Source organism: Nicotiana sylvestris, chromosome 4 (assembly GCF_000393655.2).
Source record: "Nicotiana sylvestris chromosome 4, ASM39365v2, whole genome shotgun sequence".
Lineage (NCBI taxonomy): Eukaryota > Viridiplantae > Streptophyta > Magnoliopsida > Solanales > Solanaceae > Nicotiana > Nicotiana sylvestris.
The window spans coordinates 117,829,977-117,843,391 of NC_091060.1; the positions used below are offsets into that span (position 1 = coordinate 117,829,977).

The 13,415-nt window shown below is 35.3% G+C and overlaps 1 protein-coding gene across 1 annotated transcript; it reads left to right on the forward strand.

Annotated features, from left to right (window-relative positions):
* Positions 1-5,327: 5,327 nt before the first annotated feature.
* On the forward strand, positions 5,328-13,215 carry LOC104220401 (uncharacterized). Its single transcript, XM_009771265.2, has 15 exons — positions 5,328-5,464; positions 5,566-5,625; positions 5,705-5,789; positions 6,098-6,170; positions 7,051-7,096; positions 7,466-7,576; positions 7,983-8,070; positions 8,355-8,448; positions 8,904-8,964; positions 9,056-9,186; positions 9,976-10,093; positions 10,698-10,821; positions 11,654-11,761; positions 11,917-11,991; positions 12,983-13,215. The coding sequence occupies exons 1-15, from the start codon at positions 5,408-5,410 to the stop codon at positions 13,036-13,038; spliced, it is 1,287 nt and encodes a 428-aa protein (XP_009769567.1). The 5' UTR covers positions 5,328-5,407; the 3' UTR covers positions 13,039-13,215.
* Positions 13,216-13,415: the final 200 nt, after the last annotated feature.

The following is a 13,415-nucleotide window of genomic DNA, read 5'->3' on the forward strand; positions in this document are numbered from 1 at the left end:
GAACTTGGTTCATCAAGATAACACGGTATGTTTTCTACACTCTGCATAATTTGAAATAACTATATTTGGATCATGAGCAGAGTCCTACCAAATACCAAAGTTCTTGTGAACTTATCCGTTACAAGTGAACCAGTTACGTTCAAGACTCTTGACCATATTAAACTACCTAGGTTCTTTTAAGTCTACTACTTAGGGGGAAGAAAGTGGTTCTTCTAAAACTAAACAGGTATCTTTTGATTCTAAAGTTTCTCCTGAGACAATTTCTAAAGTTGGTGCAAATTTGGAAAATAGATTTATAGGATCTATAGCAGGTGTTGAGACTACAGAATCTGGAGAAGTTGGTGGTAAAAAAGGAGAGCAATGGTGCTAGGAGTACTGTGAGGGGAAAGGGGACAAGAATGGCTGATTCTTCACCCACTCCTGTGAGTGTAACCAAATATACAGGTACAATGGTTGTTTGGGGAGATGAACCTAGTTTATATGTAAAGGAAACCCTCGCACACATGCAAAAGAAAGTGACTGAAAGCTATAATCCAGCTTCTTGATAGAGTTATCAATAGCACCAAAACTCATACCATTCCCTATGGCTTCATTCTCATAATTGTGCTTGCACATTTCAATGTACCTATGAAAAAGTGGGAGGTTAGTACAAGCATGGATCATTTTGGGTTAATACTCGAGATTATGAAGTCAATGTCACTCCTAAAGAACCTAGTTTATCCAAAAAGGTACCAGTGAATAGCAAGGTCAGAGCCTTGGTGCAAGAAAGTGGAGACTACGAGAGATGCTCTCAGAACTGAGCTGGCAAGAGAAAAAAAAAGAATGGTGGAAATCTTCAAGGTATGCTGAAACTCCTCCAAGTCAAAAACCAAGCACCTAGTTCTTCCTAGTCTTAAGCCTCCTAGCCTAATGTAGATAAACTAGTGACCCAGTTCGGGACTTTTTGTTTCTTTTGCTCATATTTTCAGTATTCTTATTTCTTCTAATGCTTTGTGGTAGAATCTTATCAGTCATCAATGAAATTCACTATTTTTGCTCAACTATTTGTTTATATTTCTTGGATGGTTGAAATTCCTAGCTTGATCTATGATGATTAATCCATGATTGCATTTGACGTAGCCCTAGTGCCATGAGTAAGTTTTAAAATCTGGTTATCTCACATTTTTATGCACCTTTTGGATGATGCCAAAAGGGGGAAAAGGTTGTGCTTTATACTTCCTTTACACTTTGAACAGTAATGTTTATAACTTAATGTACCTGGTCCTTGATGATAAGTGATAAAAAGGAAAATGTTTCTAACATTGTGTTGATGTTTAGCTAAATTGAAACATGGCTCAAGCTTATGAAAAAGTACAGAGTTTGTCATCATTAAAAAGGGGCAATTTGTTGGCCCAAGTAAATGTTTGTTTTGAAGATTGACAAAGGAACTCAGACATGAACCAGGTCCATCTCTCAGGTTCACAAAAACGGGCAGATTCGAGCATGTGGGTTGCACGTGAAGGAGATAAGCTTAACTTGGTTTATTTAATATCTCCTGATCGAAAAGGTTGCATAATTGATAAGGAGAGGGACTCCTTAATCAAAGAGAACACTATCCAAGATAAGGAATGAGTTAGAAGTTGAAATCAACTAGAACTCTTCCACCAAGGAAGAGTTGCATTAGAACTCTAGTTATTTCATCTACTAACTCTATAAATTAGAGGATGTTCTCACATTACAAGTATTGCACAAAAACTCAGAAGTTAAACGTATTGAGAGCAAAATAGCAAGGAGTTTTGCAAGCAGTTCGTGTGTGATTCAAGCGTGCAAACCTGAAGCTACATGAACCAGATTGAAGAACCAACTCCATAAAGAGTTTTATGTGTCTTTATTTATTTCTACTTCAATTATAGTAGGTACTTTTATATTGTACCTTTTAGCTTTATCTAGAAGCAATTATAATATGTGATTTGAGTATTCAAGCTAGAGTTAACTTGAAGTTGTCGCGACAGTTAGAGGCTGGTTGCTACAACAGGATTAGAGGTAATCCTTAGGTTTACAAAGAGTTTTGTAAATGTTATTTTGGCTCGGTGATTTAGTGAAGGGAAAATTCTACTGAGTAGTAGGTCGTGATTTTTTTCACCTTTTGAGCCGGGTGTTTTCTACGTAAAAATACTTGTGTTCTTTACTTTTTATATTTATTATTTCACAACAGTAGTAGTTGGAACACATAGAAGAACCAGGTCCTTCCATAAACAGTTTAAGCAAAAAATTGGTCACCACACAAATCACCCCTCTTGTGTGGTATTGACATATAAAATAACAGTATATAGCTCGGAATCACTCCTACGAGTCATAAAACATACAGTTAGTGCAAAACACCAGTGATTAAAGCTCAAACTCAATAAAAGTGCAGTAAATTAAAGTTTAATAAGCGACTAAAATATGCAATTATAGCTTATCGTCAGTCTTCAAACCAGCTTCTTGCATCAAAGATTTTCCTCACAAGCCAGCAAGCTTGTGATGGGGTCTTCATAGTAGCTAGATCCTTGTTCTTTATGTAGTATCCATGTATCCATTGCACCTATATGGATTCTTTCCTTGATGTTACTGCCCACAACAGCCTGTAGATAGCTGCTCTATTCCACAAGTTGAAGTCTATTAACTTCATACCCCCCTGCAGCCCTTGGCATACATAGTGATTCCCATGAGATCAGTGATTTCCTAGATGCTTCACAGCTCCCAATCCATAAAAAGGTTCTGCATATGTTTGTGATTAGTTGTATAACTTTCTTTAGCAGTACAAAGATCTGAGCCCAATATGTTTGCATTTCAAATAGAACACTCTTGATTAATTGTACTATTCCACTATAAGACAAGAATTTAGTAGTCCAACACCTAATCCTCGATATCATTTTCTCCACAATTGGCAGACATTGTTGAATAATGATCTTCTTGGATGAGAGTGGAACTCCCAGATATTTGAATGGCAGTTCTCCTGGTGCAAACTGCATTTCATTCAGAATCTGCTCCTTTAGTTCTTGGGGAACCCCAATGTATAATGAACTCTTGTCCAAATTTGACTTTAATCCAGAACACTAGAGAAGTGATTGAAAGCTTGAAGCATTAATTGTATGGAAGTTCTATCAGCCCTACAACACATGAGCAAGTCATCAGCAAAACATATATACACTAACTTCAATCTACTGCATCTGGGGTGATAATTGAAGTACAGGTTATGTTGCAACTGTTTTAAGGATTTGTTAAGATACTCCATGATCAACACAAATAGATATCGGGACACGGGGTCACCCTGTCTTAGTCCTTTCCTTGCCATAAACTTTGAAGTAATTCCACCATTTATTAAGATGGCATAACTCACATTAGTCACACACTCCATAATCCACCCAACAAATTTCCCAAGGAACCCAAATTCTAGCAAGACACCTCTAAGAAAGTCTCATTCGATCGAGTCGTATGTCTTTCTGATATCAACTTTAATAATGCACCTAAGAGAAATTCCCTTCTGTGTATAACCTTTTACCAGCTCATGTGCAACAATGACATTGTCTAGGATACTCCTTCCTGCTATGAATGCTGATTGTGAGGCTCCAACAATTTTGTCTACTACTAATTTTGCCTGGCAGTGAGAATTCTTGATATCAACTTATACAAAGTTATACAGCAAGCTATAGGTCTATATTCCTTCACATAAGTAGGATTGGTTACTCTTGCGCTAGGGTAAGAGTGGTGCAATTTGCTTCTTTCAGCATTTTCCCAGATTCAAAGAATTGTAAGACAGCTATGCTTACTTCCTCCCCTATTACACTCCAGTATTCTTTAAAGAACTCTATATTAAATCCATCCACCCATGAGGCCTTATCATTTGGTAGCTCTTTCAATGTTTGTTGAACATCTCCTTTTGTGATAGGTTGAATCAACAACATTTGTTGATCCCTCTGTAAACAAGGGCCATCTTTGGCAATGTGAGTGTTTAAGCAGGATAATTCTTGTGCTCTGTTTCCCATCAAGTTTTGAAAAAAAACCTATGAATTCCTGTTGTACCTACTTTGGATCTGTTAGTTGTACTCTCTGCTCATTGCATATAGTTGCAATATTGTTCTTGGCATGCCTTGCTTTGAGTTGAGCATAGAAAAACTTATAGTTTAAATCACCATGTGCGATCCAAACAGATTTGGATTTCTGTCTAAGGACTCTCTCCTGAATTATAGCCCATTTCTCCACTTCCAGCATTATCTCTTTCTCTTCTATAATCAATCGTGCATTGTAAAGATCTGCTGCCATTGCTTCCTGAGTTTTATAAAGCTTTGCTTGCAGGGCCTCAATTTTTTGATCCAGTTTATTCATTTCTTGATTCGTCTGCTTTACAACATGTTCTATTTGCTTTAACTTCATGCAAACTCCATACATAGCATAACCATCCACATTGGTTTTCCATATAGATTCCACTACTTCTTTGAATGAATGTTGCTTCAGCAGGACATTGAGGAGTCTGAATGGTTTTGAAAGTTTTTGTTTGACAATAGTAGTAGTAGTTAGTAATATAGGGGAGTGGTCTCAACAACCAGGATTTAGGTAATTAATATATTTGTAAAAGACATGTCTTGCATTCATTAATTTGACATAAATATCCGATAAAAATAAGCTTTTAACATGTGTATTGTGTTGTACATAAGCCTACAATACTTAAACGCGTGAGTTGTTTGAAAAATACATTTTAGTTAAACATTAGACTACCATCTACGGGGAGTAGGGACATAGTCAAACATAATTGATTAAATGAATAAGTTGAGAGAGAAAACATATTAATTAAAGAAAAAATTGGCACACTCGTTAAAGAAATATAGGAAGTGATTTCGTCTAATTTCAATCTTTTTTGTATAAATAAGAATTGGTTATTGTTTGTCTAGCTTTGGAATATTAATGCCTAACTTTGCAAAAGCAAACAAAATCATGATAGTCTTTTTATTCCAATATTAATTCATGTAGCAATACTTTAATTAATTTGAAATTGAAACATAATTATTTATTACTAATAAACTACCTTATTAGTTGCACTCTTTTAAAGAAGTTTTCTGAAAATTGCTAGGTAAACTCATTTCAAAATTAATATTTTACTTTAAGCATTTGTAATTAAAGTTGAATGAATTATTTGGAGATATTAATTCTTAGAAAAGAGTTTAAACAAGATAGAATTTAAATATAACTTAAATCCTAATAGTATAAACCTTAAATCTCATTCCCTTTTGTTTCATTATTCTTTCTTCTGAAAGAAAAACCAAAACTAAAATAATGATTAACTAACATATAAATCAATCTAAACATTTTTTATATGAGTACTATATAAAATAACTCGTCGGAGCTCCATATCTGAAGTCTGGAGCTCCACAAATATCCGGTGCCGGAGATGGACCTCGTAGCATCCCTACAGTCGGAACTCGAGACTCTTCGAAGCAGGATTAAGGTATCCTTTTGTTGCTAATTGCAAAATAAATTATTTCAAATAACTCTTAATATTCCACAATCACTATTTAACGTGTTAAAAATCCTCAATTGGAAACGCAGGAATTGGAATCGGAAAATGTTAAATTATCTGCTCGGCTCTCGCATTGCAGTTGTCAAGAGGTTATTGCTTCTTCCTCATAATTCAAACACATCTATAAATTTTTAATGTGAATTTTGATGTGCTGTTATTTCTATGTAGACAAAGGAGAAAAGTAACGGTAGCCTTGAGAAGAACGGAGTTTTGGATGGTCATGGAAAGAAGAAAAATAAGCTCAGAGATTTAGGTTTGTATAAATAAAAGTTTAGTGATTGGGATGTTTTGCTGTAGTTTTACGTGCAATGTGAAAGGTTTTGCGATGGTAATTTAAGTGTTGAAATCAGTTAAGATAGTTAATTCGTTTTGCTACGTTTTTTTTTTATACTGAATGAGCTATTTCTTTTTTGTTTTGAAAAATAGAGTTTATCTATCTTTACAAGTTTGATACTGTTATTCGAATTGAGAATATGCTGAAATGTTCCTTTTCCATTTTATGTGATAATTGATACTGTAATATAGGAATGGATGCTGAAAAATTCCCTTTTTTGTTTATAGGCTGTGGCACAATGGTGATGCATCAGTTCCCAAAAAGATATGTCGCTTTGAAAGTCATGTATTTTGGTCCAAGGTATTATTATGCTACTAATAGTTTAGTAGGATTCTCTTTTAATGTGACCATTGAAAACTAAGGAAGAAGTTCTTAGTTGAGAGCATTTTTAATCTACTTTTGTCTTTGTAATTAACATAGACCCCAGTTCTTTGATAAAATGAGGATACTACATCAGGAACGTATTCGTTCTGTAGCAGATCTTTTACAAGATCAATTCGGATATCATCTTGTCTGATCATATTTTGTAATTTGACATATCACTTTAGCCAAAGGTGAGCCACGTATAAGAAGGCATTGGTAAATCTTAGGTATATAATTTTATGAAGGAGTTTCAATCTTCTTTGTTAAAATTGTGCCAAGATGAGATACAAGTGTTCGGAAGAAAAAGATAGAATTGTGTGGTTCTAAGTCGTCAGGTAAAAATGTTGAACAAGGTGGATTAATTCACAGAATACACTTCCAATGTTTTATCTGGTATAACCTCAGTTTTGATATAGTAAATTTTTCTACACATTTTATCTAGAAGCAAAGATGAAAGGCCATCTATGTCACCTAGAAGGGATTATATAAAACCACTTTAAATTTTGATTGCTGAAACTGCCTCCTGGTCCTAACTCCAATGGGTCCCTGTTAATAACTCTGCATAGATGGTCTAGTGGTCACATGAAGTATGCGGATGAAGCTCCTTATTTCATCCTGGAATCTAATGGCTGCAGGTGGATCACTTTTTAACTATGCAGTTTAGGTATAATTGGAGTATGAACTAACCAGAAGGTGCTTGTTATATTCTGTTTCTACCATTCTCTTTTAGTTGGATTGTGCTTTTTTTCACTTTCCCAAATTTTAGCAAGTACTTGTGCCTTGTTAAATCTGTAACAGAGAACATGCTGCATTACAGGTTTTATGGTTTTGCTTCGGAGGCTCAAATGGATCCCACTGTTGAGGTACTATGTTCTCTTATGAGATGATGTTCTTTTAAGAATCAGGCCAGCATTTAATGCGATGGACATGAATTACCCATGAACATGCAACTATGCGTACTAAATGTTTTGATCTTACTCCTCTTGTTTTAATCATAGTCCATATTTACCGTCCTTTAGATAGAGAGAAGCTAATGAAAGAGTATGATCTGGTGCTTTTCTGTGAGCACACTTTTTTTCCTTGCATATATTGCACAATGAACTATTCAATCTTAGCACAAGCTGTTGTTGAGCCCTTCTCCTCTGGTAGAACTTGGCCGACTTTACTGTCTGCAGTTTAGCATCTCAATAGAGTACTTCTCTTTGTATATTCTGATCGTTTTCTTCATGCAGGGTGAACTTTTCAAAGCTCTAAAGAGGACAAGACTCATATTTGGAGATAAGAGGGAATTGCAGTACTCAAGATGTGGTAGAACAGACAAGGGAGTTTCCTCTGTTGGACAAGTGAGTTGAATAGGGCAATTAATTTGTTGTATGTTTGATTTACTAGTAATTTAGATATAATGAGCATTTGATGCGAAAGTGCTTTTTTTTTTTTAACAATTTCAAACAAGAGCTCCCTGCAAGCAGATAGAAAGTTCATATGCAATTCATTCAAGTAAATATCTATAACCAGACATATATCATTTTCTAATTCTGTTTTTCAGTGGGTTAGAAACTCTGTGTTGTTATTGCATCTTTGATTCCTAGTGGCAGCAGCTTTCCTCAAATTTCATTGAACTATTTTTTCCCTTTCCAGTTCATTTCCTTGCTTGCAAATCCTTTTTCTTCTATGTGCCTTTGAGAAAGTTTTTGTGGAACAGTATATCTCTTTTTATGTCTTTTAAAGCATGAGAAATACTTATTGCAGGTGATTTCTCTCTTCTTAAGGTCAAAACATAGGGAGTCAAGAGGAGACAATAAGTATTCTGGGGAAATTTCTGTTGAAGAATCTTGTGGTCTGCTGATATCTCCTTGCCATGTACTACTATGTTTAGCCCTTCTGATTAGTGATCTGACATGTACTTACTGTAATGAGATTTGGCACACATCCATTCCACTCCCTTCCCACAACATTGCTCACTCTTTTCTATTTATGCAAGTTCTGCTAGTGTAGTTTTATGGCCGTTACCTGTTAAGTGGCCATTTTCAGAGAATGATCTTGTTGGAGTACTTGGATGGAATTGCTTTGTTTCTCAGTAATTACTAACCTTTGATACCGTTATGCATTTTCTTCACCCAGGAGAAATGGACTATGTGAGGTTACTAAACCAAGTCCTGCCAAATGACATTCGCATTATGGGCTGGTCTCCTATTCCAGTTGGTTTCAGTGCAAGGTTTGTACTGCTTCATATAAATTTTGCTCTCAGATTTTTTTTCAGATGGTGATTGTTTGTTGGTTAAAAGCATTTAAAATTACCTAGCTCTTTCCAAAGTGTCATGTTTTCTTTCAGTAGGTGAGAAGGCTTTGAATACAGTCTGTGATTAGTTATTTGTTTTAGTTACAGGGGAAACTCTTTACACCTTCTTACGGAATATTATGAGGAATTACAGCTTCTTGTATTATCCACACTAAGTTTTATTTGGTAATTTGTCATTGGCACGGTTTATAAAATTGATATGAGTCTCCAGGTATATTAGGTGCACTCATGGCTAAACCTGAAAAAGTATGTCCCGGATCCCCTAGAAGTCAACTTGACATCCTCATATCCTCTAGGTTGAGAAGCTATACCAGAGTTTGTTCAGTTCTTCATTATAGTTTAACAGCGTTTTTGCCTTTCAATAATTGCAGGTTCAGTTGTTTGAGCAGGGTGTACAAGTACTTCTTTTGGCATAGGAATTTGAATATAACAGTGTGTATCTTTCCTTCTGAAATCAAAATTGACCTGGTTAAGCTGATTTACTCCACAGATTTCAACATTACACTCTTGAATTGCTCAACAGGCAATGGAAACTGCTGCTGAGAAATTTTTAGGGGAACATGATTTCAGAAATTTTTGCAAAATGGACGCAGGCAATGTGCACAACTACCGGAGGCACATAATATCATTTGAAATTCTCCCCTTTAATGAAAGGTTTTCTACTATTAGCTTGACACTCAACTTATTCTACTTTATGTCCCTTAGTCTACTTAGCCCTTACTTGTAGAGGGAGGATTATTAAGTAGGCCAGTCTGATGTTCTTGGAGTTTTTAGATGTTTTAACTTACTTTTTCTCTGGTGGTAAATTCTGTAATTATCTCCTTAGGATCTGCGGTGCTCTTGTTTCAAAATGTAACAAAAGTTGCTAAATTAGATAGATAAGTTGATGTTGTTAGGGAATACTGTACCTGTCCATGAAAGCCAATATTAAGGATCAGGCTGTATTTTAGGATGGGATGCAATGTGGAGATTGAGAAAGCCTAGATATCCCCCCCCCCCCGGCCCGATGACATTTGCACTTGTCATACAGTTATACAGAAATGACTGCAGATACTTGTAATTATGCAATTGGGTTTTTATAGTAGGATAGGTGACTATTTTATTTTTCGTTTTCCTTTTCTTTTTGTGTAACCGTTGGTAACATTTGATGAATATCAATAGATCTTGAATCTAACTGAAATCTGCTTTCTTTGTCTTTTCTCTGCAAGTGCTTTTGAATTTTGGGTATTTGTACTTTCAGATAGAATTCTATTGAATGCATTCTGTTTCTCAAAAGATAGCAGAAAGGTAAGGAGACAAAGGAAAAAATAAAACGGATAGGAAAACCAAAGGGGAAAATCCCAAGTATATAATTATCATCACTCAGCACTGAACTATAAAAGCTTATTTCAATTTATACGTATTGAAATGATTCACACGCCTTTATTATTTCTTTTATTGCAGTTACAAAGATGATCAACTCATGATTATGAAAATCAAAGGTAGTGCTTTCCTTTGGCATCAAATCCGGTGTATGGTTGCTGTACTATTTCTGATTGGCCAGGGTCTTGAGTCCCCTAATGTACGTAATCTATGTCTCATAATGATTTGCTTAGGAACCTGCGATGGAACCTTCTTTAATTGAATGTAATTTGTTGTCTGCAGAATTTGAGTTTTTCTTCATCTCCTTTCTTTTAGAACCATAACTAATGTTTTATCAACCTTATGATGAAAATAGAAGCAGCTTGTGGAGTTCTTAAGTCATAACTTTATGTAATACTAGAACACTGGTCATCAATGTCTGCTCAACTTTGTACATAGAATGTTTTTTTCTGTTCTCACCACCATCTGATTGTCATCACTCTAGTTTCTGTATACTTCTTGATCTCGTAGACCTTTTCAGATTTTTCTGAGTCGGTCGATGCTTTCTGCTCTGTGAAAATCTCTTTGATGTCTCATTCTTAAATTAAATAAAAAATTTGTTTAATCTTGATTTTGAGGAGTACTTGTTGTTGTTGTTGTTGCTGTTGTTCCTTGTTACTCAACTTTTCCTCAATGTCCAATTGGTTATTGCTTTCAGGGTTGACTACGTGAAACCTTTATGTGTTTAATAGACCCTATGGGAACATTTTTTTAATTGAGTTATCTTATCATACGGCAATTATCAAGTACGATTTTGGTTGTAGGTAATAGATGCACTACTGGATATTGAAAGAACACCACGGAAACCTCAGTTCCTAATGGCTCCAGAGATACCTCTAGTTCTTCAATCTTGTGAATTTGAGGGTCTCAAATTTATTTGTTCATCAGGTACTTGAATGGTGTTCTATATTCAGAATCTTGTAAGTCTTGTTCCATTTCCATTTTTCTTTCTATAAGAAATTTTAAGATCCTCGAAAACTAACTATCCTCTGTTTTTAATTTAGTTGATGTTAGATATGGGAAGCCTGACTCCTACTTGTTTTGGACAGATGCGTAGTAGTACATGTTGGTAGATATGACAAATCATGTTCTCATTTTGTTGTTTCTTATGGTTCCTCTTTTTTACTTGATCTTGTCAGCATGGCTGTGTGAGTTATCAACTTTAGCCATTTGTTCCAAATATACCCTGGTAGTAACACAACGAATTGCTATAAGCAGCACTCCAATCTCATTGAGGAGTTTTTGTCACTATTGCATTTGTTTTTTTAAAATATATTCACTGTAGACCCACTATTGATGATATGACCAACTTGACTGTGAGTCTATTATTTCGAAGAAGTAGTACCAAACAATAAAAATGTGTTGTTGAATGGTTTTGATCAAATTTTGGTTTTCTGGATATGTTCCGTAAGGAGCGGTAGGGCATCCCATATATATTCTTCCTTTTCTTTTTATGAGTGGCATAACATGTGACCTCTCTTCAGAGGAGTGCTTTTTGTGATTAAATGTATTATTCTAGAGTGCTTTTGTAATTATGATTTCCCTTTATGTAGTCCTTCCTCTCCTTTCTCTGCGACTGAGCGAAGGGGCTGTTTGGGGAAAATTTAGACATCAATATTTTATAATTGTTCCTGGATATATACATCATATCTGTTCTTTGGGATATTTTATGGACAAATTTGGGTAACCTACAAACATTCTTGTGGACCTTTTTCTGCAGATGCAAAGCAGGCTTTGAATGAACATTTGGAGCGGGAATGCCGAAGTTATAAACTTCAAGCCGCAATTTTTCATGAAGCTATGCTAAGCTCTTCATCTGTTGAAATTGGTAGGTCATGGTGTACCTGTACTTGAAAACTATTATAGACAATAACCTGCAGCACATTGCTAAGCTAATAGAAATTTCTTTTTTCTTGGTAAGTAAAATAAGCTGACTCTCGTTACGATCTCAAAACATAAGCTGATTGAGTTTTTCCATGTTAGACAACAATATATCAAGTGACCGTACTAAGAAGAAAGAAGCTTCCCACACTCCTCTACTATCTCGACCAACTGAGCGTGAGTTCTTCTTCCTCTGGTCTTTCCGGTCATTTGATAGAACTTGTTTAAATTTGGGAATTTTGACTGCTATAAACATCAATATCAACTTGCTCTTTAAAATGAACAATGCTTAACTAATAATTTGTGCCTCTGAACGAACTTTGTCCTAGTTTAGGGTCTTAAACTCTAATTGTTGACTTCTTGATTAAGAGTTGCGAGGGCGATTTAGTTAACCTTCGTCCGTGGTTATTTAAGCAGAAATGTTGAATAGTGTCCCTGGTTTTTACAAATGCTTTCTTGTTTCACTGATAGCATGCAATGCTAGCGGAAGGGATATGAAGCCTTCTCTAACTCTTCGTTCCGCTCCTTGAGAACAAGGACTCTAATTCATTAAAAACCATGAAAAGAGAAAGCTCTTTTTTTAAGGAAAAAGGAAAGAGTCTGTACACTGATGTCATCTGAACCATTTCCTAGAGGTTTTTGCTCAAAGTTTGTTTTCTTCTCATTTTAACAAATGTGAAGTGAAAGAGGCAGTTTTGATGAGAATCTTTATATCAACATGCTGGTTTGTTCGTTGCTGATGTGACACGGAGAGCCGCTGATAATAGACAACTAATGTCCTATGTAATGGGGTGGTGAGTGTTATAGGTGTGGAAACTATACAAAGTAGCCTCTTCTACTCTTTTATCCTTTGGAGAAGATATTTACATAAGACAAAGATCGTATTATAAAATCACAATAGAAAAAAGGATCAGAACAATTTTTCTACCTACGTGTTGCTCTTCACTGTTCATGTGCAGTTTCCTTTTGTGACTAACATATTCTTTTGACTTGTCAATTCCATGGATCATAAGTTTGTGTCAGCCTACTCCTTGTACCTACTTTTTTGTGTGCTTCATATCCAGATAGATGCATGGATACACAGCCAAATACGAACAAACTTATTTGTGTACACGTATTGATGATAAATCGTACATTTGATATCCACTAACATTAGAACACTTTCCAGCATCATACGAAGAGCGGCGTAAAAAGCTGGATGCAGGAGCTAGAACACGTAGATAGGAAGTGAATTTTGGGAGATGAAATAAATGAGGGTGTCGATGGTGTTTATTTCTTGTAATATTATCTTGTTGTAACCTTAATATGCTTTCGCAATTAGCCTGCCGTGTAAATGGGATTGTACTTCTATTGCCCTTCACCGTAAATCACCAATTCGTTTTGCTCCTGTTCTATTTACAACTTGCTACAAGCGTCAATGTTTTCTTATGAAATTGTTTGAAAAGATCTATAATTTCTTTAAATTCATATGACCTTAACAAATAAGATAACTCAGTGGAAACAAAAAAATTTATATTAGCATACCAACTAAGTTAGTATTATTAACTAGTTGGTATGCTAATATAAATTTCTATATGTTCCTTAATTCCTTCTAGATTTCA

Coding starts and splice junctions, on each gene's coding strand:
- LOC104220401 (XM_009771265.2), top strand. CDS start 5,408: ATGGACCTCGTAGCATCCCTACAGTCGGAACTCGAGACTCTTCGAAGC. Junction 8,449..8,903: donor CCAGTTGGTTTCAGTGCAAG/GTTTGTACTGCT, acceptor CAATAATTGCAG/GTTCAGTTGTTTGAGCAGGG. Junction 11,762..11,916: donor CTCTTCATCTGTTGAAATTG/GTAGGTCATGGT, acceptor TTTCCATGTTAG/ACAACAATATATCAAGTGAC.